This window comes from Hermetia illucens, chromosome 1 (assembly GCF_905115235.1).
Source record: "Hermetia illucens chromosome 1, iHerIll2.2.curated.20191125, whole genome shotgun sequence".
In the NCBI taxonomy this organism is placed as follows: Eukaryota; Metazoa; Arthropoda; class Insecta; order Diptera; family Stratiomyidae; genus Hermetia; species Hermetia illucens.
Genome location: NC_051849.1, coordinates 166,276,993 through 166,298,831, shown reverse-complemented (window position 1 = coordinate 166,298,831; position 21,839 = coordinate 166,276,993). Strand labels below are relative to the sequence as shown.

At 40.2% G+C, this 21,839-nt stretch overlaps 2 protein-coding genes across 2 annotated transcripts; both read left to right on the top strand.

The window, feature by feature from the left end:
- The first annotated feature begins 5,972 nt into the window (after positions 1-5,972).
- LOC119646159 (general odorant-binding protein 19d-like) lies at positions 5,973-7,819 on the top strand. Its single transcript, XM_038046531.1, has 5 exons — positions 5,973-6,112; positions 7,091-7,160; positions 7,218-7,306; positions 7,389-7,522; positions 7,586-7,819. Exons 1-5 carry the CDS (start codon positions 6,056-6,058, stop codon positions 7,659-7,661), a joined length of 426 nt encoding a protein of 141 aa, XP_037902459.1. The 5' UTR covers positions 5,973-6,055; the 3' UTR covers positions 7,662-7,819.
- Positions 7,820-13,232: 5,413 nt separating this feature from the next.
- Positions 13,233-17,078, top strand: LOC119646393 (general odorant-binding protein 19d-like). Its single transcript, XM_038046837.1, has 5 exons — positions 13,233-13,372; positions 16,369-16,438; positions 16,492-16,580; positions 16,663-16,796; positions 16,860-17,078. The coding sequence occupies exons 1-5, from the start codon at positions 13,316-13,318 to the stop codon at positions 16,933-16,935; spliced, it is 426 nt and encodes a 141-aa protein (XP_037902765.1). The 5' UTR covers positions 13,233-13,315; the 3' UTR covers positions 16,936-17,078.
- The last annotated feature ends 4,761 nt before the right edge of the window (positions 17,079-21,839 follow it).

The following is a 21,839-nucleotide window of genomic DNA, read 5'->3' as shown; positions in this document are numbered from 1 at the left end:
AACTGATATTGATATCCAAATAATTAGAAAACCTAAAAAGAAAGCGAAAGTGACTCCAGTTCACTTTATATTTATGATGATACGTCCTAGAATGCAATAAATTTACGTGAAATGCAATACTTTTACTTTCGATAACTTTGTTAATTATAGTTAGACTTTCCAGCGTATCCCATATCATCGCCTAAACTAGTGCCAATTGGGCACTTCTAGGAGAAACTTAAGAGGTGTTTTCGGGTAGATTTCCAAAATATGGTAATATACTTTTATTAACTTTATTTGTAGAGATATCGGAACATGACGTAGAGATACATCACTGTAATTTTTTTAGATGTTTCGGTGTGGCAAGTTCGGAGAAGGAGACCTGTTTCACGTTTTGGAGCACACATTTTGAGCCCACAATAACCTACTTTTCGCGTAATGTCAGAAATAAGATCAGCTTCGACTACTACGACGACGACTAGTATTAATTGAGCCCTTTCATTTGATACCCCACAAGACTACATTCTGTGAAAAAAAATTCTACACCCGCCTTTCGCATGTATGTAACACAAAATGGCGCTAACTTTACCATAAATCGTTCATCTTATATTCTTTCACTTATTAGAGAGAAAAGCCTGTGCCGATTTCAGTTACGGATTAACATAATTGCACGTGAAATGCCCTTAATTTCTTTCTTTATGAAAAACTGCAGACGGAGAAGGATGAAGGCGAGTTTGGTACATTGGTACCAACTGGTCCTCCAGGTTAGAGGTTAGGTAGGGCTGACAATCCTACACGGAAAATCAGTGTTAGGAAGCCACGGATGGAGCCTCGGACAGGATGGACTTTACAACGAAGAAACAGTCCGTGCAATTCATCGACTTAAAAACCATAAATCACCAGGAGCCGATGGAATTACAACCACATTGGTAAATATGGAGGCAACCAGTTACACCAAGTGGTTCATCAACTGATGCTCGAACAGTTGCACCATCTCTTCATCGGCTTTTAAACCGCCTATGACAGCATAGCCAGATTAAAACTGTACACGGCCCTGAAAGAACTTGACGTCCCAACGAAATTGATAAGACTGACTAGGCTGACCCTAATCAATGTGTAAGGCCAGATAAAAGCAGCTGGATCACCCTCAAAATAATTCAACATCAACAACGGTCTAAGACAATGGGATGCCCTATCATGCGTCCTCTTCAACCTACCCCTAGAGAAAGTAAGTCGCGATGTCGATGTAAATGCAAGAGCCAATTCAAGTCAAGTCCACCTAACTGCTGGCCTACGCTGACGATGTCGACACCATGAAAAGAACAACCTGAGATGTACAGTCTACATTCAACCAGATCGAAAAGGTGGCGCAAGATTTTGGACTGCACATTAATGAAGGAAAGACGAAGTACATGGGGGCAACGTCAGTGCCAAAACCACAAGAACGAACAACATCGAATCGCATTGGTCAAACGAAAACAATGAAGATAGGAGACTACAACCTTAAGACCGTTTAAAATTTCTCCTATCTAGGGTGGAAAATTACAACCGATATCAGCTAAGACGATGAAATCTGCGCACAGCTATTGGCAGCCAACAGAGCCTATTTCAGCTTACAAAAACTGTTCCGCTCGAAACGTTTCACTATAGGGTCAAAGCGAACTCTTGGCCGCGTTCCTCCGAAGAATTTTCGGCCCCTACATCAGGATGGACGATTCCGTAGCCTACACAACGCTGAAATCTATGAGGAATACAGGACCGTCAGGTTGTGAATAAAATCCGGGTCCAAAGGTTGCGGTGCGCGGGTCACTTAATCCGTATGGATGAGGACAATCCAGCCCGGAAAGTCTACAAGGGCAATATCTATGGTAGAAAAAGAAGACGAGGCAGACCGTGCCTCAGATGGTAAGATGATGTACGTCAGGACGCCAGACAGCTTTTAGGGATATCGAATTGGTGAACCTCGGCGCAAAACCGAGGTGCATGGAGTTTCTTATTAAAGCAGGCCTAGACCGGATACCGGTTGTTGCGCCGTTGATGATGATGAATGCCCTTAATTTGGAAGATCTTAGTAAGTAAGTAAGCTGAGGGTCAACGAGGACAATACTGCTATACAGTATTCGGAAGAGAATTGGGAGAGGCTTAATGAATAATATCATCTTTGTTCAAATACCTCGACCACACTGATGGTATTTGTTTGCTCCCTTACTGAGCTATGAGTATGATGGTTGTACGCTAGCAATCATGAACGAGGAACTATGTCGATTTAAGGAACAGGTACCCGACGATGTGTTGGCTAAAAGAAGGAAACGGCAATAGATAGGTCACGAGAAAGGTCGACAGCTCCCCCCAATCTCAGAATGCCCAGGGAAAATGTCGGCCTCGGACTAAGTAACGTAGAATCATCATCATCATCATCAACGGCGCAACAACCGGTAACCGGTCTAGGCCTGCCTTAATAAGGAACTCCAGATATCCCGGTTTTGTGCCCAGGTCCACCAATTCGATATCCCTAAAAACTGTCTGGCGTCTTGACCTACGCCATCGCTCCATCTTAGGCAGGGTCTGTCTCGACTTCTTTTTCTACCATAGATATTGACCTTATAGACTTTCCGGGTGGGATCATCCTCATCCATACGGATTAAGTGACCCGCCCACCGTAATCTATTGAGCCTGATGTTATCGTCAACCGGACGATCATAGTATCCCTCATAGATTTCATCGTTATGTAGGTTGCGGAATCGTCCATCCTCATGTAGGGGGCGAAAGATTCTTTGGAGGATTCATCTCTCGAACGCGGCGGAGTTCGCAATTTTTCTTGCTTAGAACCCAAGTTTCCGAGGAATACATGAGGACTGGCAAGATCGTAGTCTTGTACAAGCCTAGTGTTCTACTGCACATGAGCCATTGAAGGTACCTAAGCCTCGCGGCCAAACCCCCCTCCCTTACGGGACGGCTTATTGTTTAACGTAGGATTAATCTACGCTCCTCTTAAGACGCGGATTGAATTTGTGACCACAATCAGAGCCCCGCTGCGACAAGCAAACAACGGTACCAGTCTATATCAAGTGCATGGCTTAGCATTCATACTGGTGGATGCAAGAATACCTAAATCTCTACCGAACTATGGGGTACGGCACCCGTGTTGATACGCAACACCACGTCGAGGCCCGAAGGTCCCTTCTCGCTTGAGCACAACCACAGCCCCCATGAAACTCCCACAAGGGGGCCAACCGCAAACAACCGAGGATTTCCCCTGAAGTATAAGAGTCCAGGGGCTACCCCGGTTCCCATAGTACCAGTAAACCCCTGGTAAGGTTTCGTGACCGAAGCCACTTCAGATGAGTCCCCGTGCAGACTCGGGTCTGATCGCCCTTGCTAGGCCTCGAAGCATTCGCCTACTGCATCACGACCGGCATGCCAATGTGATACAGCGTTTCCCGGTGCCACCTCGTGGAGATTCTTCTGGGCCACTTTGTTTTGGTTCAGCCGACAGTGTTGCCGCCCGTCTTCCTCCCCTCTACCTCGGAGCACCCGTAGTCTTGTACAGTAAGAACTTTGACCCTATGGTGAGACGTTTCGAGCGAGTTTTTGTAAGCTGAAATAGGCGCCGTTGGCTGACAACAACCGTGCGCGCATTTCATCATCATAGCTGTTATCGGTTGTGATTTTCGACCCTAGATAGGAGAAATTGTCAACGGTCTCAAAGTTGTATTCTCCTATCCTTATTCTTCTTCCTGTTTGACCAGTGCGGTTTTATGTTGTTGGTTGATTCGTCTTCGGTGCTGACGTTGCCACCATATATTTTGTCTTGCCTTGGTTGATGTGCAGCCCAAGATTTTGCGCCGCCTACTCGATTTGGATGAAGGCAGTTTGTACATCTCGGGTAGTTCTTCCCATGATGTCAATATCGTCAGCAGAGGCCAGTAGTTGGGTGGACTTAAAGAGGATCACGGATTACTTTCTCGAGGGCCAGGTTAAAGAGGACGAATGATAGGGCATCCCCTTGTTGTAGACCATTGTTGAAGTCGAATGGTCTTGAGAGTGATCCTGCTGCTTTATCTGGCCTCGCACATGGGACAGGGTCGACCTAGTCAGTCTTATAAATTTCGTTGGGATACCGAATTCTTTCATGGCCGTGTACAGTTTTACCCTGGCTATGCTATCATAGGCGGTTTTAAAGTCGATAAAAAGATGGTGTAACTTATGTCCACATTCCAACAGTTTTTCCAACGCTTGCCGCAGAGAGAAAATCTGATCTGTTGTTGATTTGCCTGGAGTGAAGCCTCTTTGGTATGGACCAATGATGTTCTGGGAGTATGGGGCTATCCGGCCTAGCAAGATAGCGGATAATATCTTATACATGGTACTCAACAACGTGATACCTCTATAATTGCAGCACTGTGTGATATCTCCCTTTTTATGTATGAGACAGATAATGCCTCGCTGCCAATCGTCAGGCATTGATTCGCTGTCTCATACCTTGAGCACAAGTTGATAAACCACTTGGTGTAACTGGTTGCCTCCATGTTTAACCAATTCAACCAAAGTAATGTAGAATAGTAGAGAAAATTGCAAGCGTCTCGGAAAATTGTGAAAGAGAGCTAACGTACATTACCTGGACCGGACTATGCACCAGATATGAGTTTTGGTACATACATAGTTAGAACTCATGTTCTAAGTAAGTCTGTCTTGCATATTTACGGACATATTGGCGCTTGAATCTTTGATTCCATTTCCACATTTTCCCTCAATTTCTGTGCAATCTCTGCCTTGTAAGCTTCCAAGCCCATTTTTTCCACAAACAAGTAGTGATGAATATTACTCTTTTGCTGGACAGTGTCCATTTTTATGCAGACTTTTGCGAAGTTTTTTGAATTTTCTGTCCAATATCTTACGCATCCATATATCTAACCACAGTTCCGCTTTTTCCAGATTGATGTTACGGAACTTTTTCCTCTTTCAAAAAATGGGCATTTTTGCTGAAAAGTGAAAGTGTTTTAAATTATTTACCTATAAACATAGATTTCCATTTCACTTCCCCCACCATCTCCACATTCCCACACTAAATTTTCCAGGTGTCAATAAAAACACATTTTTGAAACGAAATTGGATGTAAAAACCATATCGATATCACCTCTGTTAATATATCATATTATAGCATTAAGATGCGCTAAATCGTCGTAATTGATAACTATCTTGTCCAATTGGATGCAAATTATATTTAAAATATTTATATGAGGACTCAAACTTTGACCACTGTTAAAAGAATACTTATTCACGCCTAATTATACATTATACATAATACATTAACAAATTTCGCGAATAAAAAAATGCAACCAGCCACCGGCACGAGACTGATCTTTAAACCATTTTTTGCCAACGACTGAAGGTCAGCGACAATGTTACTCAGGTAGGCTGGTCAAAACTTCATTTGGTACGTGATCTGTTAACCCTCTATATTTTTGTGAAAATTAGATTGGACACTGTTCTGGGAACTGGAAAGAGAGTTATGCAAGTAATTGTAAAAGCATTGACTTCAATTCAAAAGACGTCCAGGATAAAGTATTGTAAATATCTTCATCAGAAACACATTTCAGAGAAGTCATGAAACTACTCAGAGATATTAAAATAAGCAGATTTATCCTTTCTTTCTATTAACAGGAGGCTTCGTAAGAGTGATTTAATCATGGCACATGTTCTTTTAAAGTTTTCTTCTATATGTATATCGATTTGAATAGTGTACAACTCATAGACATGAACCCAGGGTTAATAAGTGTACCTTATCCACGTGTTCAAAACGGAAATCCGTCGAATCTAATTTACGGAGAGAATTTGCAGAATGAAAGAATTGTACTCTGTCCCACATGGGAATAATAACTGTTATTGAGTCGTTGATAATATGGTCGCATTACTACTAACCCATTGCGATATCTGAAATTTTCGACTATAAAATGAGATTCTAGTTTTGGATTCGATATCAGTTACAAAGATCTGTTGAATACAAACTGTTCAATTCCAATTGAATATATCGTTTTGTGTTAATCCTTTTTGAATTTCTACATATCCTTTGAAAATGAACCGTTTTGCTTATGTTTTCGTAATTGTTGTTGCATTGGTTGCTTTGTCTCAGGTAAATATAATTTGATTTGGATATAAAAACTATAAACTAACAATCGAAGTCGGTCAAATTGTAAAACGTTAATGATGACATCAATTTTCCTTTTCGAGTTTAACATTTTCCAATAATTTTCACTAAGAAATCTGTTTGATATCCACAGTAAGATAATAGAGGTATCTTCTCTGTAAATTAACTTAGGAAATTCAGCCTTTTGTGTAATTAGAGGAGTCTTTCCACTCTATTGTCCCACCTCGTTAAAAGATACAGAAATTCTTATCTCGGGAAAGTATATTTCAGTACCCCACCAGTCAGCTTGTCACCCGGTTCCTACTTTACATGTTATATTATATTATCGTCGTACTGGTCGTACTCGTACTAAAGTTCCTTTCGATATTCGAACTCCCTGTTAGTCTCCTGTCAAAACTAAAACAGAAGCAAGCTCCTTTGGAAGCTTTATATTTTCTTTCGAACTTGTGAAACCCGATTTTGTGCGATTTTATTTCTTTTCTGACTCGAATGGAGAATATAGATTCTCGGCTGGGACACTTCTCTCAAATATTTATCTACCCCAGCTACCGGAATTCAATTATAACATCGATCGGTTTTTGATGGCATTTATGATTGGTTTTTCCATTATTTTGAAGCTCGGAATGCTTCCGTTCTACCTCGTTTCGTTCTAATTCTTTAACATGCATATGTTGGCTATGTATAGATAGTCCAAGCCTTCCCAACTAATTTGTCGTAAAATTGCTCCAGCAATAGTTCGACAAGAAGGTACCGAGAAAATTTCCCATTCAAGTAGAGAAGTACTTTGCCTGAATGAGTGATATATTCCAGTATGTGAAACTTGCTCAAATAGTTGGTTTGTGATAACAGGATAAAATGAAAATCATCTAATAAAATTGACAAATATGATAGGATCACCCAGTTTTCCATTACACTAAACAACTTTTATGAAACTCTTGAAAATAACCATCACTCCCATATTAGGCAGATATCAATAATCCAAAAGTGAAGGCCACGTTTGAGAAGTGTGTCGGTTCGGAGAAAGCTACGCCAGGTAAATGCTTTAAAATAAAACTGAATGCCTAATTAACCCCTTCTCTTTAACTAACAGGTGATATAGAAGATCTGAAAGCACATTCCCCAGACCTATCTAAGGAAGCTAAGTGCGTTATTGCATGCGTGATGAAGGAGTTCAAAGTTGTAAGTCAATTCATCCCTACTTCATCTCCTTTCAATAATACCACCAAATAAAGATCGACAATATTTAAATATCCTAAAACAGCTTGCAGATGATGGAAAAATCAATCATGATGTCTATATGAAACACGCTGAAGAAATGTCCAAAGGTGATGCCGGCAAGGTCGCCCAAGCTACTGAAATGTACGACATTTGCTCTGCCAAAACTGTTGCTGACCCGTAAGTTAATGTTGATTATCTTGATTTATTCATTGGTTTTCATTCTAAATTTTTACTTCATAGATGCGAATCTGCCTACAACTTCGGACATTGCATAAAAGCCGAGATGATGGCAAGGAATATGCCTTTGGATATTTAGATTTTAGAGCGATAACATGAAGAAACGTGTAATCGAAGAACACGTGAAATCGAAGCAATGGATTGGAAAAAGACAAAAATCGAAGGCTAAACCGTTAGTTAGTTTTTAGTTCTTCTTTTCATTAGCGATGTTATAGTTACAGCAGCAAAGAAAATGTTCATTAATCTCTGTGTATTATTTCGACTCAGAAAAGTTCATTATATTATTATTATTCTGTCGCACTGCGTTCTTAGTACTTGGTACTAAGTTTTCACCCACTGCTTCGACCTACTTTGCATAAGTGCCAGATCCTGTCCTAGAACATGTAAAGAGGTTTCGACACACTTCGCACAGAATCTGCAGGCAGTAGTAGATATTCCTACCTTCCCTTGGTGATTATTTAGTTGGCAGTGACCAATAAGAATTCCCACTATGATTCGGATATTCTTGTTGGTGAGGTTTAAACAGTCCTTTGTGCGCTTGGGTTTGTATCCCCCAATAAGCTGGTAGGCTCGGCCAGTATAGTTCCCTCAGCCATTCCTCTTTACTTTGTCATGTCATAGCCATGAACCCGTTTCCGATTTCTCGAAAGGATTCTGGCCCGTGTAAAGGCGTCCCTGCATCCTTTTTGACTAGTTCGTCCGTTGTTCCAACATAGTCTGGAACCCAGAATATCAACATACGAAATCTCATCCGAATGGAGGAAGCAGAATAAACTGTATAAGAAACTGGCCTTCACATGCATGAGTGTATCCTATTTCACATTCAGGAATACATTTTATAAAACAGCCTCCGGGCAGCAATGGGCAACCTCCTCTCATCGCTTCTTTGCGAGATATTTATGGAAATCCTGGAGAATGAACTCCACGAGGCTGAGACACCCCCGAGATTCTCGATCAGATAGATGGATGCTATATTAGCAATCATCAAAAGGGAAGAATCAGGAACAATCTTCGAGAAACTCAACTGGTCACACAGGCACATCGAGTTTACCTTGGAGATCGAAAAGGAAGGGGAGATACGGTTGCTGAACTTAAAAATAATCCGAGAAAGAGGGGATTTCGAATTCGACATCTACAGGAAACCGACCTAGCACACAATGAACCATTACATATACCTCAAATCACGATTTTCAGCATAAGATGGCGGCATACAACTTTATGATTCACAGAATGACACCACCACAACACCACTCAGCGAGGAGAGAAGAAACAAAAAGATGAACTACATCCTGGAAATAGCCAAGAAATATGGATTAAATAGAAACCTCATCGAAAACCGGATCAGAAAGAAACTACGCTAAGCCTCAAGACAGCAACACTCCTCAAGGAGGCGAACACAGAACCTAGGCAATGGATAACATTAACTTACTCGGGTATCTGAGTGAAATTATGCGATGTTTCCAACGATTAATTAATTGAAGTAATTAAAACTTGTTGTTTCTTTTTCGTTGGTGTGAATATTTATTCATGCAAATACCGATATTTCGGGAACCACTTGTTCCCTTCATCAGTGCTAACAAGAAACTAAAACTAACTAAATATTCACACCAGCGAAAACGAAACAACAAGTTTTAATTATTTCAATTACTCGGGTAGCATGCAGAAGATCAGCAGGCGACTACACAAACGTGGATTCCAGGGCGCCTCGACCAACAGCCGATACCTACTTAGGACTCGGCTACAATCAGTCAAGGACAAGAAAGAGTATACGGAAAAAATCAGCATTTATATGGTTTCCTGCCCAGACCGCGGCAAGATTTATGTAGGGCAAACAAAGCGGCTAGTCTACACCAGGGTGTTAGAACACAAAGGAGGCCGAATCCACTAAAAATAAGAATAACCTACACACATCATTTGTCGTTGGACAAACCCAATATTTTGAAGGAAATGAACGACATTAGAAAATTAAACTCCTACGAGAGATGTGGAAAATTCCCCCGAAAAAAAAGGCTAGGCACGGACATAGACAACAATTTTTCCACCTTGGTGGAGCTTTTAGGAAGAACTAGGATAAGAATAAGAGCATAATTAACATATCATAATTGCAGGAATAGCAATAAAAAACCCATATTGTAAAGACAATTTTCAGAAGATAAAGAAGGGGACAATTGGTCCTCGAAATACATATTTGTATACATTACCAAATACTTTTAACCAATAAAAAGGAAAATATCTTCAAAGGCAAATCTTTTACCCAGACCTAAGTGCCTTGATCGCTGCTTGGCTGTCAATCAGAATAGCAATGTTTTGTCCCCTGTAGTTCTTTTGGAGTTTGAAGGACGCACATCTGTCTATGACGTATATTTCCGCCTCGAATATGCTAGTGCGCTTACCCATTGGCTTCAAGTACATTTTCCATGGATCAATGGCCCCTGCACCCGCTTTATCTGCTGTGACGGATCCTTCAGTGTAGCAAGTAAGCAGTTGCTGGTTTAAGCCATATGCCACAGCCAAGAAATATCAATCTTCCTTCGATTTAGATACTCCCGGCATTCTGAATATTGCCCCTTGCCTGTAGCTGTATGTGCGAATGGAGAGAGGTTAATCCCACAGGAACCTGCAGGCATGCCGTTTGGCCGTTTTCGTTAGCTCACTGCTCACTGCTGCACATTTAAGCTAGTTTTTGGAGTTTGTGTAGCTTCCTGGCTTGTATGCTGAGTTCAGTTCTTTCTGCCGAGATTACCGCCCCATGGGTAATCATTGGCGTTAATATTGTAGTGTATATCTAAAGTAGCATCTTCAGGATGTAGCCCCATTTTCTTCCTGTTACGGACCTACAAGTCATCAGAGCATCAGAGCATTTTCGGCAATGTCGCCCCTGAGAACAACAATATGGCAAATGCCTCAACAGGGGTAAACGTCAACCTGTTGATACAAATAAAAAATCCAAAACAATTTCCTTTGATTTCACTAAAGACTTTTTATTAATTTGTAAATATACATATTTCGGCTATTATTTGTCGCCTTCCTCATTGCTAAGGTTTGGAAAGCGACAAGTAACTGCTGGAGCATTCATAAAATATGAATAAACTTAATTTGTTTTGTTATGACAGGAAATATTTGGTGTATTTTGCAGCATTAAGGCTCTACCACCAGTCATTACAGGAAGCTTCTTCCCAGCTCTTTATAGCAATATTGGCCAATGATACTGACACCCCAATTGCTGGTTCTGGTCCCGGCAAGGGGAAATTGGTCCCTCTATTGGTAAAGCATCCGAGATTTAGCTTCCATTTACAACACAATGACCGGGTGCCTAGGGCAGTTCCAAAGTATTCAATGTTGAAACAGAGTTCAGTTGGTTTCTATATTCCTGAACGATTTTTGAAGTAATCAAAGAATTGCAGAACGCCCTCAATGCAACTTGACTATAGTTACGGATCACGATGCCCCTGCCTTAAATCGCTCGTTAATCATCCAGGTTGCCGCTCATAGGATCCCATATACTTTAGTCTCTAGGTTCGTTGCATTCGTTTCGTTTTTATTCGAGAGGTAGACTCCTGCTCATTGCAAAAACTGAATTCAATTCTCCCAATAACTCTACGTCTACTGTTTCCTCATAGATCTAATCAAATTAATCTGTGAGCCGCTCTCATAGCAGTGCTTTAAATAAACAAATCCTGCGCCGTATGTCGTGCTCATGACACCGCTAATTCCCAGGCACAGAATTCTTTGGAGTGTGGCTAGTTTTCAGCGAAAACCTTTTGAGTTCACCTTAGCCCACTACACTACGAATGCATAAGTGAACATTGGCCTAGTCATAGCAAGGGTGAAAAACCCTCATCAAACCAGCTAAAGTGATAGAATAAAACCGGTTATCTCTTCTTGGTTTCCATTTACTACTATCCCAAAGTCTCTAGATTCTACATACATTAACAGATGCCTTAGCCTTACGTCTTTGGAGGACACAAAGAATCATAGGGTATGTAAACAGAGGCAACTATGACGTTTCTCCAGTTGCCATTAACCAAGTATTGTAAGTTGTCGCAACTATGTCCTGGGAACAGAATTGCCTCAGCATGGTTGTCTCTACCAATTTTGACACCAGGAGGCAGGTTTTTCGTCTCAATAATCTCTCATCGGAGAATATCCTAGGTCGGCAGATTTTGTTATAACCAACCCATGGTTCTTGTACCAAAAATTTATATCGACAGTCCTGCAACTTTTCCAGGCTTCCTGCCAGTAGAGTGAAACAGAAGTGTAATCTAATATGAAAATCGCCTCTAACTAGTTTATTTTACTAGGGGGACCGCAGCTCCGAGTACTCCTGACTACGGCGTTCGCAGGCTTTAGCGAATCTGAGAACATTCTTCAGAGAGTGTGCCGATTCTTCATTGAAGAAAACCTTGCCGGTGTCTTCGTATGAGATCTGAGGAGGCCGGGGAACTGCATGAAAAGTGCAGGGCCGTCTCCTCCTCACATTAGCTGCGCATAGCTGAACCCAATACCCAAATCTTTTCCATATGGTAGTTTAAGGAGCAGTGTCCCGTTAAAAGCCCTACTAGGGTTTTCGGAGTTTTTACTGTACTTATATCAAATCGCAGCTCAGTTTTCTCCAGGTAGATGTTGAGGAATTTTTTACGCTGAAATTTTAGCATTTTAGGTTTTGACTATATTGTTGTACCCAGTATTCTCATATTTTCGATTCAGGAACCTGTAAACCTACATTTCCACTTCATTCCCTCCTACACTCCAGTATCTAATTGAAAATTACCAGATTCAATTTTCGAGGTGTTTAAAAACATATTTTTGTAATGAAATTGAGTGTAAAAGCCATATCGATATCACTTCTGTTAATATATCATATTATAGCATTAAGATTCAGTAAATCACTGTAATTGATAACTATCTCGCCCAATTGGATGCAAATTATATTTAAAATATTTGTTGAATGAGTACTTATTCACGCCTAATTATACGCTGACAATTTTTGTAAATGGAAAAAAAACAGTGAAATCAGCCACCCGCACGAGACTGATCTTTAAATAATTTTTTGCCAATGACTGAAGGTCACCGACAATGTTACCCATTGAGGCTGGTCCAAATTTCATTTGGTTCGTGATTTGTTAACCCTCTATATTTTTGAGAAAACTAAATTGGACACTGGAAATTGGAATTGAAAAAGGTTGGAAATATCTTCATCAGAAACATATTTTGAAGAAGTCATGGTGGAACAACTCAGTCTTAAACTTCTCAGAGATATTAAAATAAGCAGAATTATCCTTTCGTTATATTAGCAGGAGGCTCCGGAATAATGGGCTTTTTCGCGGATTTTCGAGATTCTATCTCCTGAACCATTAATTTTTAAGGTTTTCTCCTATACATATATCCCTTTGAGTAGTGTACATCGCGGCATCGATATAAACCTAGGGTTAATAAGTGTATGTTATCCACGTGTACAAAACGGAAATTCGACGAATCTAATTTGCGGAGCAAATTTCGAGAATGAAAGAATTGTATTGGATCCCACATGGAAATAATAACTGTTATTGAATCGTTGATAATGTCACCTTACTACTAACCGATTACGATATCTGAAAGTTTCGACTATAAAATGAGAATCTCGTTTTGGATTTGATATCAGTTACAAAGTTCTGTTCATTCTAAACTGTTCAATTCTAGTTAAATATATTGTTTAGTGTCCATCTCTGTTAAATTTCTAAGTATCCTTTTAACATGAACCGTTTTCCCTGTGTTTTCGTTATTGTTGCTGTATTGGTTGCCTTAACTCAGGTAACTCAAATTTGGTTTGAATATAAACATCAGATATTTTACAAAAAATACAATTGGTCAAAGCCATGAGTTAAAATCAACCGTTTAACGCCAATGTTCCTTTTCGTTCAAACGAATTCAGTCAATTATGGAGTGGGCGGGGTTCATCATTATGTTTCCACAATCTCCAAAGTAAACATTTTTCAAAACTGTGCTCTAAAGAATTTGTTTGTTACCCATAAAATGGTATTACGTGTAAATTATTTCGGAAAATTCCGTCTTTTATGTAATTAGAGAGCTATTTCCACCCTATCCTTTCAGCTCTTGAGAAATGGCAGAAATTTTTACGTTATTTGTAGTGCGCCAATGGCTTCTTTGTACAATTCCACGTACAATGGCGGAAAAAACCCGCACAAAGTTTTTAAACATATTTTCCGTTAAAAAACGAATGTAGTTTCAATATTTATATTATATCTATAGCATGTGATTTTGAAGCATATCTTTCATAGAATTGGATGTGTACTTTCAATTTTTGAAAAAGATTGTCATAAAGTAACCACTTTTATCATTGTCATTTTCGTGTTTGTTTGTTTTTTATGACTTATTTATGTTATATTACGTTATCGTATGTCTACAACCCTACAACTAGAAAGAGTTTTCTCCTAAGCTGCTCACACCGCTCTGTATAGTAACCGGAAGGATTGGTGTCATACAAGACTCATTCATCGGCTTCGATAGCCTTGGCTGCAAATGATGACTTAGCCGTTGCCGGCCAAACTTTCTTTACAGCCATTTCAGACGAAGAGTTGGAATCGTTAGAACACCGCTGCCGCTTTTTTCTGCCCTTAGCCGCAAATGCTCTAGACGATCTATTCCCTTCAACATTGGTACAACGGAGATTGTGTTTTGTCCGGAGGCTGCTTACCGGCAAGCGGTTTGCTCGAAGGCAGTTTAGATCGCCATCCAAAAGGCTGTTGATTTATTTCGTTTTTTAGGTTTTCTAGTTACTTCCTAGCTGGTCTGCATGGCCTTTGTTTTACCGGGGAAATAAGTCGATCTCGGTAGAGCCTCTTTTTGTCGAGGCAAGGCTAGTTGAAACACGGGGGTCGCCTGTTACCCAGAGTTCATCGTCTACGGCCACATCTTAACCCCTGAACCGACATGGTAATCACACCGTGGATTGGTGTTTTCCTGGTTTCCCGGAGAATCTTCCTTAGTGAGCGCCCTCACCACGGCAAGATAGATAATCGTCGAGGGAGGTTAATAAAAGTGGTTACTTTGTGGTTACTGGTAATTTTTTTCAAAGACTGAAATTGGACATCTAATTCTATATAAGACATGCTACAAAATCGTATTTAACATATGACATAAAGACTAAAAATACATCCGTGTTTTTAACAGAAAACATCTCTGAAAACTACGAGTACGTTTTTTTCGGTCACTGAACGCATTTTGTAGTTCAAACTCACCCCTGTTGTAATTATTATCCATTGAATTTTCTATATGCGTTGGATGATTCTGCTATCCTCGTTGATGTAGCTATATCCACGATATGATACCTATTGGGGACCACCGACCACATATCAAAAATATTAGCATAAGATGAAAGAGTGCTAGTTTCCAGTACATTACCAATATATTGTGCATACCGCTTCTCTGAACGTGAGTTTGTCATCGCGATACTACGTTCTATGGCATGTGAGAGTCATCGTTCACCTCCTTTCTTTCCGTGTTTGCAACTCAGTTTAATCTCCTTGTCATATTAGTGCTGCCTTTCCTTGCCAAAATAGAAACAATTTCCTCCGAGAAACTTTCATTTCATGACATTGTTTTCTTACTTAGATGAAGAATACGCGTCGCAAAGTTTAAAAACTTGTTCCAATAACTCTATATTTCTACCAGATATTCCTTTCTAACTATAATAGAACTTGTATATGTCTGATGTCCATTCCTTTTTTTGAGTATTGGGTGTGCATGAAGTCTCCGTTTTCAATGTGGTGTTCAAGCCTACACCAGCGGAACAATACAAAGCCAAACACAAACATCCATTGTGAGTGGGATTCAAAACCAGGAAAATGCCATCCAGACGCTGGAGCACCACCATCCCACCTACCAAACATTTCCGTTCTTGCCTAACTCCCATTATAATTTCCATCGCTGACATGTGTATTTTGAAAAAGAATTGACAAACGAATGGTTTCTCCTTAAAATATGGTTAACATCAAATATATTAGCACTCGATTAAAAATGGATAGTTTTTAGTATCGGGGTGTCTGAAGTTCCTTAGTAAGGCAGGCCTAGACCGGATATCGGTTGTTGCGCCGTTGATAATGATGAGTTTTCATTACCCTACCAGAATAGCGCCAATACCGTCTCTGCCCCCCTTTGGAATAGAATATATAGTGCATCTTGAGTATTTTGCTATAAAATGGTTCCGTAAACAGACAAAACCTCCTGTTTGAGTTAATAAGTACTGTACCTAAAAAACCGATGAGTAATGCAATATAGGAGAAATAAACTGCTTCAGTATTTTGTTTATAATACGAGGATAAAATGAAAATCATTTAATAAAATTAGAAAATATAATAAAGTCACCTCATTTTCTATAATATCAAATATCATTTATTGAAACTCTTGAGACACTCCTGTCTGAATATATGCGCATTTTTTAAACTTTCCTCGGGTCTGATGGATGGCCCCGCCGTTAACGACATCATCTGCCGTCCTGTGTCTTACAACACACGTAACGCAGACATTTTCAATATACATTTTCAATATACCCTTCGCTCGAAGTCTACTTTCATTCCCCGATTTCTAGTCTTTGCCGAAGTTACAGTGCACAACAGCTTCGTCCTTTTAACTTCTATACCTCTAGTTAAGGTTATTGCTTTCTCCTCCTGAGGACAATAAGTTATTGGACTTTACTCTGTTTGCTGTCCGTTAAATTAAATAAATAAATAAATAAATGAATAAGTAAATAAAATAAATAAATAACTACGATATCACTCCTATATTAGGCAGATATCAGTAATCCACAAGTGAAGGCCACGTTTGATAAGTGTGTCGGTTCGGAGAAAGCTACGCCAGGTAAATACTTTAAATTGAAACTGAATGATTAGCTAACATATTTTCTCTAATAGGTGATGTAGAAACCTTAAAAGCACATTCATCAGACCTATCCAAAGAAGCCAAGTGCGTTATTGCTTGCGTGATGAAGGAGTTCCAAGTGGTAAGTATCACCCCCACTTCTAACTTCTCTTAATGATCCCTTCAAAGAAAGATGACTCCAATGTTAAAATATCCTAAAACAGCTTGCAGATGATGGAAAAATCAATCGGGACGTCTATATGAAACACGCCGAAGAAATGTCCAAAGGTGATGCCGGCAAGGTCACCCAAGCTACTGAAATGTACGACATTTGCTCTGCCAAAACTGTTGATGAACCGTAAGTTATTGTTGATTATCAAGGTTTAATCATTGACTTTTATACCAAATTTCTGCTTTGTAGATGCGAATCGGCTTACAACTTCGGGCAATGCATCAAGAACGAAATGATCGCAAGGAATATGCCATTGGATCTGTAAATTCACAGCTTTAACATGAAATTGAAACAACGGAATAAGTAAAGACAAGCAATCGAAGGCTAAACCCATATTCAGTAATTAGTTTTTAATTTGTTTTTCGTTAGCAATGTTATAGTTACAGCAACAGAGAAAATGTTCATTAATTTTTGTTTTTTATTTTATCTCCGAAAAATTAAAAAAGTATCCCAGAGTTATAAAGTAGGGACAAAGTGAATGATTGCAGTGATGGACGCAATCGAAAGAATGAAGACTTCCCAAAGTCCTAGGACCAATGGGCTCGGGTACACATGGCATAATTGCTGATGTTTATTTCATTTTGTCTTATTTTTGAACTTGACTCACCCCCCCCCCCCCCCCCTAAATTGAGGGTGAATGGATTCAGTTACAAATGGAAAAGCTACTGATCAACTCTAAGCCGGCAGAAACCAGTAACCATCATTATCCATATCTGAATAATGTAAACCTTTACTTTTCAATGGTGTCCCTGGATAACTGCAACCCTCGTGTGATAAACAGGCGTAAGTGGCATTCCAACGTCCATCTTAACAGTGAGACCGCTTAACCTGGCAAGAAGTGCTAATTGCGCAGACCCATATGCACTCCAGGTGGCAGACTAATTGCAATGGATAATTTACCCTCCGAGCAAATCAATCCTACACATTCTGGGGAAAACTCTTCACTGCAACAGATTGACCCCCACTAACTATCAACTAACAACTAACAATATCCAAAATAGAGATAACATCCCAAGCAAAATAATTAGCAAAGTAATAAAAACGCCTCAGAAGATGAGAGTCTTCTGGAAAGCTCAACAGCCTCATGAAACGGACCTTACAACTTAGCCGCCAAAAAAGAGAACTCCAGCAATAAAATGAAATCCTCAAAGGAACATCTCACGCTACTGTAGTCTAAGCTCTAATATAAAAATGCGAATTGGAAGAATATGAAGAATAATTGGTTAAAGAAACAACCTGGAGGCAGAATTGAAAGGTACATGGATTCCATGAGCACTTACAAGGGTTAGAAATCTTTGTACATATACAGAAAATAGACAGCCACCTCATTTTAGAAAGCCACCTTACGAGATTCACTAATGCCGAACTTCAAGGCTTTGGACGTACTCGTACAACGCAACACATCCTGGCCAGTAATGAGTATTTGCTAAAGAAGTTATGTTAGATTCCAGTGACCTAAAGACAAATTCAGAATGACAAAATGCAGACTGTAATTGTGAAGATCCCCTCGACTTTTTAAGCTTCTTGGAAGCTGCTTCATTTTGGGTAGAAATTAATTTTGGAGATCCATGCCAACAACATCCAGAGGCAGAGCATTATTTGAATCGAATCAGGCTGAAGTTTGCTGTTATTTCGGCAGAAGAATGTAGGCCACGCAAACTCATGCATGCAATCGCACAAAATAAAGGAAAAAATGTTCAATTTTCCTTCTAACAATCCTTAATTAGCTAGAAAGTAGGGCCGTTCCAATGGGAAAAGGATTGCAGGATGGCAGCGTAATATTCACATCGGGTTGCTACGGAACACCATGAGAATTTTCGAAAGCATTCTTGATAACTACTATCTTTTCGTAACATTGTCTTAATAATAGTGAAGCAAGGTGGGTTTGTCAAGAACTGCGGGTCTGCTAAGGTAATATAGGCTACGCAGTTATTATTATTATTCTGTTAAGGGAAAGTCGCACCGCGTCCTTGAAGAACTACTGCGCCCCTTCTACTGATTATAGTGTACCTATTGATTATAGTATCTCTAGCAGGCCTGTAACCGCTAGGAACTTTAGTATGTTCCTCACTTCCAGATGTTTCAGTTTTGCATCTGGTATTAAGTGTTCTCCCAGATGTATCGACCTACTTTGCACAAATGCCGGACACTGTCCCAGGACGTGTATAGAGGTTTCGTCCTCCTCCACACAAAACCTGCAGGCAGTGTCCGTAGATATCCCTAGCTTCCCTAGGTGATAATTCAGCCGACAATGACCAGTGAGAATTCCCACTATGATTCGGAGGTTTTTTTGGTGAGGTTTAAGCAATCCTTTGTATGCATGGGTTCGTATCACCCAATAAGCACCCTGGACTGCTCCATCCCTGGTAGGCCCGCCCAATATAGTTCCCTCAACCGTTTCTCTTCATTTCTTAGATTCATAGCCATGAAACCGTTTCCGATTCCACAGAAGGGTTCTGGCCCGTGTAAAGGCATCCCTGTTCCCTCCTTGGCTAGTTCATCCGCTGCCTCGTTGCTTTCCAACTCAGCATGGCCTGGAACCCAAAGTATCCAGACCTTGTTGGACGAGCCGAGTGTATTCAGTCTCTCAAGGCATTCCCATACCAGTTTAGAGTTCACCTGGTTGGACCTAAGTGCCTTGATCTCTGCTTGGTTATCGGTAAGAATAGCTATGTTCTGCCCCCTGTAGTTCCTTTGCAGATTAAAGGAGGCACATTTGTATATGGCGTATATTTCCGCCTGGAATTTGCTAGTGTACCTGCCCGTTGGCTCAAAGTACATTTTCCTTGGACCAATGACACCGGCGCCCGCTCCATCTGCTGTGAGGGATCCGTCAGTGTACCAAGTAATCAGTTGCTGGTTTAAGCCGTATGTCGCAGCCACGCTCTCCCAGTTTGCTTGTTACTCCAACGTGTTTCAAACTTCTTATCGAAGTGAAACCTCGTTTTCATGTTATCCCTCGGTGTCATTAATTCGGGATACCGCCTAGAAAGGATATCAATCTTCCTTCGATTTAGGCAGCTCCCCGCCTCACTCATACTACCGGCAATCCTGAATATTGATCTCCTTGCCTGCATCTGTATGTGCAGATGGAGAAGGATTAATCCCAGAAGGACCTCCAGGGATGCCGTTGGGCATGTCCTCATTGCCCCACTGATACACACGCAAGCCAGCCTTTGGAGCTTAGGCTGCGCAGTTACTCATGAAGAAACATCGTGAAAAACATTGCCTCATCTATACGGTATTTCTGGATCTAGAGAAAGAATTTGATGGTGTGTCACAGAAAGTCATCTCGTATGCACTGTAACAGTACCTAGTGCCAGAGAAATCATCTTGGATTAAATTAAATCTACCGCGGTCCGAAGGGTAAAATTGAAAGTGTAGCGGATATATCAAAACCGGTTCGTGTTTCTGTCGATGTTCATCAAGGAAGTTACCTCTCGCTAGTCCCCTTGGTTTCTGTTACGGCCACTGCCACACTGGACATCTAACTTCTAGTATCCCGTATACTACTCTATGCGGACAATATTTCCTTACTTTTGTTGTTGACGCTGTTTTGCTACATTGACAACACTTTCTTTTCCTTGCCATGTGACAATCTGATGGGAGAATGCATTTAATAATATGCAATATTCCTTCGTTTTCTCCCGCCCTAACACTCCTTAGCTTTCCCAATTTACCCATTCCCATCCGTACATTCCAAATTTAACTTTCAACTTCAACATCGAACCTTTAAATTGAGTAATTTTATTTATTTTATAAGAAAAAACAATAACTAGTCGCTTTTCCCTAACCCCAAGTATTTATCATATTTACATTTGCACAATTTCAAATTTTATTTTAATTCCCCAAATATGTAGTGCAAGCAAATATTGAATGGTGATAACGTACTGTTACTTCAATTACTTTACCTACATAATTTTGGAACGTTGTTGTGTAACCTTTCGACAAGATAAGTCAATATGATAAGAATCAGGCGATATTGGCCGTCGTATGTAAAGAAGCAGAATCTTGTAATTGCTTACAAGGATTGCAACTTCTCCAGCCTTTGAGTGATGATCCCGTTTCAGGTAAGGAAACTTTATTTATTTCAAAATCCGTGCAGTATATAGTCAGATAAGATAATGAACAGATATTCCTTTGTATCATAGGCAACAGTAACGGTTACGGTGGTAAAACCATCCAATATCACATTGTCCATACATCAGTCGGTCAAGAACACGGGAGCCAGAAGATGGAGATAGGGGGAGATAGCCTGCGATGGCAGTTTGCAAAATTGGTCGTTATTGATTCTATCTGGACACTGGGTATAGCAATTAAAGCAGTAGTTAACATTTACACTGGAAAGATTTGACGAGTGGATGGTAAAACTTCATCAAAAATGTGAGTAAGGTCGGTACTGGATTTTGGTTTATACGTGAATGAATTAGAACAATTTGTTCAAATCGTCAAAACGATAGATTTGATTTAAAAAAAAAGTAGTAGTAGAAAGTAAACAGTAGTGAGTTTGGTTTACAAGCTGATTTTTTCAACACCACACAGAGTTCTGGTTGAGGGTTTGCGAGTTTTCTTCCCCTCTTTCGTTTTTGTCATGTTATCACAATTTTTTCTAAATAATTGCATATTTATTGTTCCGAATTATCATAATCTCGGCAGATGCCGGATTTTACCTAATACTAGCACTAAGTGCCAAGCAATTAGGCTCGGACGATCCTACCTACTTAAAAACTAAAGGGTGGTGGTAAGGTTATTGAAGAATCCGTCGAGTACTCCCCGCAATATCGAACACGTATACAGAATGGTGTACTTCTGCATGGTTTGAACCAGACTGTGCGAAAGTCCGAGGACATCAAGGGTAGTCGTGAGGGATTTAGGTACAATACCTGTAGCTGACAATATTATGGGAACTACAACCACCCACACGAGAGACCAAATTTCTTTGATTTCCCGAGCCAATGGCTCATAGTTCACCTTCTTCTCCACGTATTTCCGTTCAATGTTGCTATTGTGGGGGATAGCAACATCAATAATATACGTGGACCGACCCGCTTTGTCTACTAACAGTACGTCAGGCTTGTCGTGTGCAGTATGGCGGTCAGTTAGAACTATTCGGTCCCAATCCATGCTGTAAGCAGAACTATCAAGTACTGCTTGCGGCTCATATCGGTA

Bases quoted from the DNA above. Each gene is read 5' to 3' on its own strand.
- LOC119646393 (XM_038046837.1), top strand. From the start codon at position 13,316: ATGAACCGTTTTCCCTGTGTTTTCGTTATTGTTGCTGTATTGGTTGCC. The intron at 16,439-16,491 runs GTAAATACTTTA...TTTCTCTAATAG, and splicing joins TTCGGAGAAAGCTACGCCAG to GTGATGTAGAAACCTTAAAA. The intron at 16,581-16,662 runs GTAAGTATCACC...ATCCTAAAACAG, and splicing joins TGATGAAGGAGTTCCAAGTG to CTTGCAGATGATGGAAAAAT.
- LOC119646159 (XM_038046531.1), top strand. From the start codon at position 6,056: ATGAACCGTTTTGCTTATGTTTTCGTAATTGTTGTTGCATTGGTTGCT. The intron at 7,161-7,217 runs GTAAATGCTTTA...TTTAACTAACAG, and splicing joins TTCGGAGAAAGCTACGCCAG to GTGATATAGAAGATCTGAAA. The intron at 7,307-7,388 runs GTAAGTCAATTC...ATCCTAAAACAG, and splicing joins TGATGAAGGAGTTCAAAGTT to CTTGCAGATGATGGAAAAAT.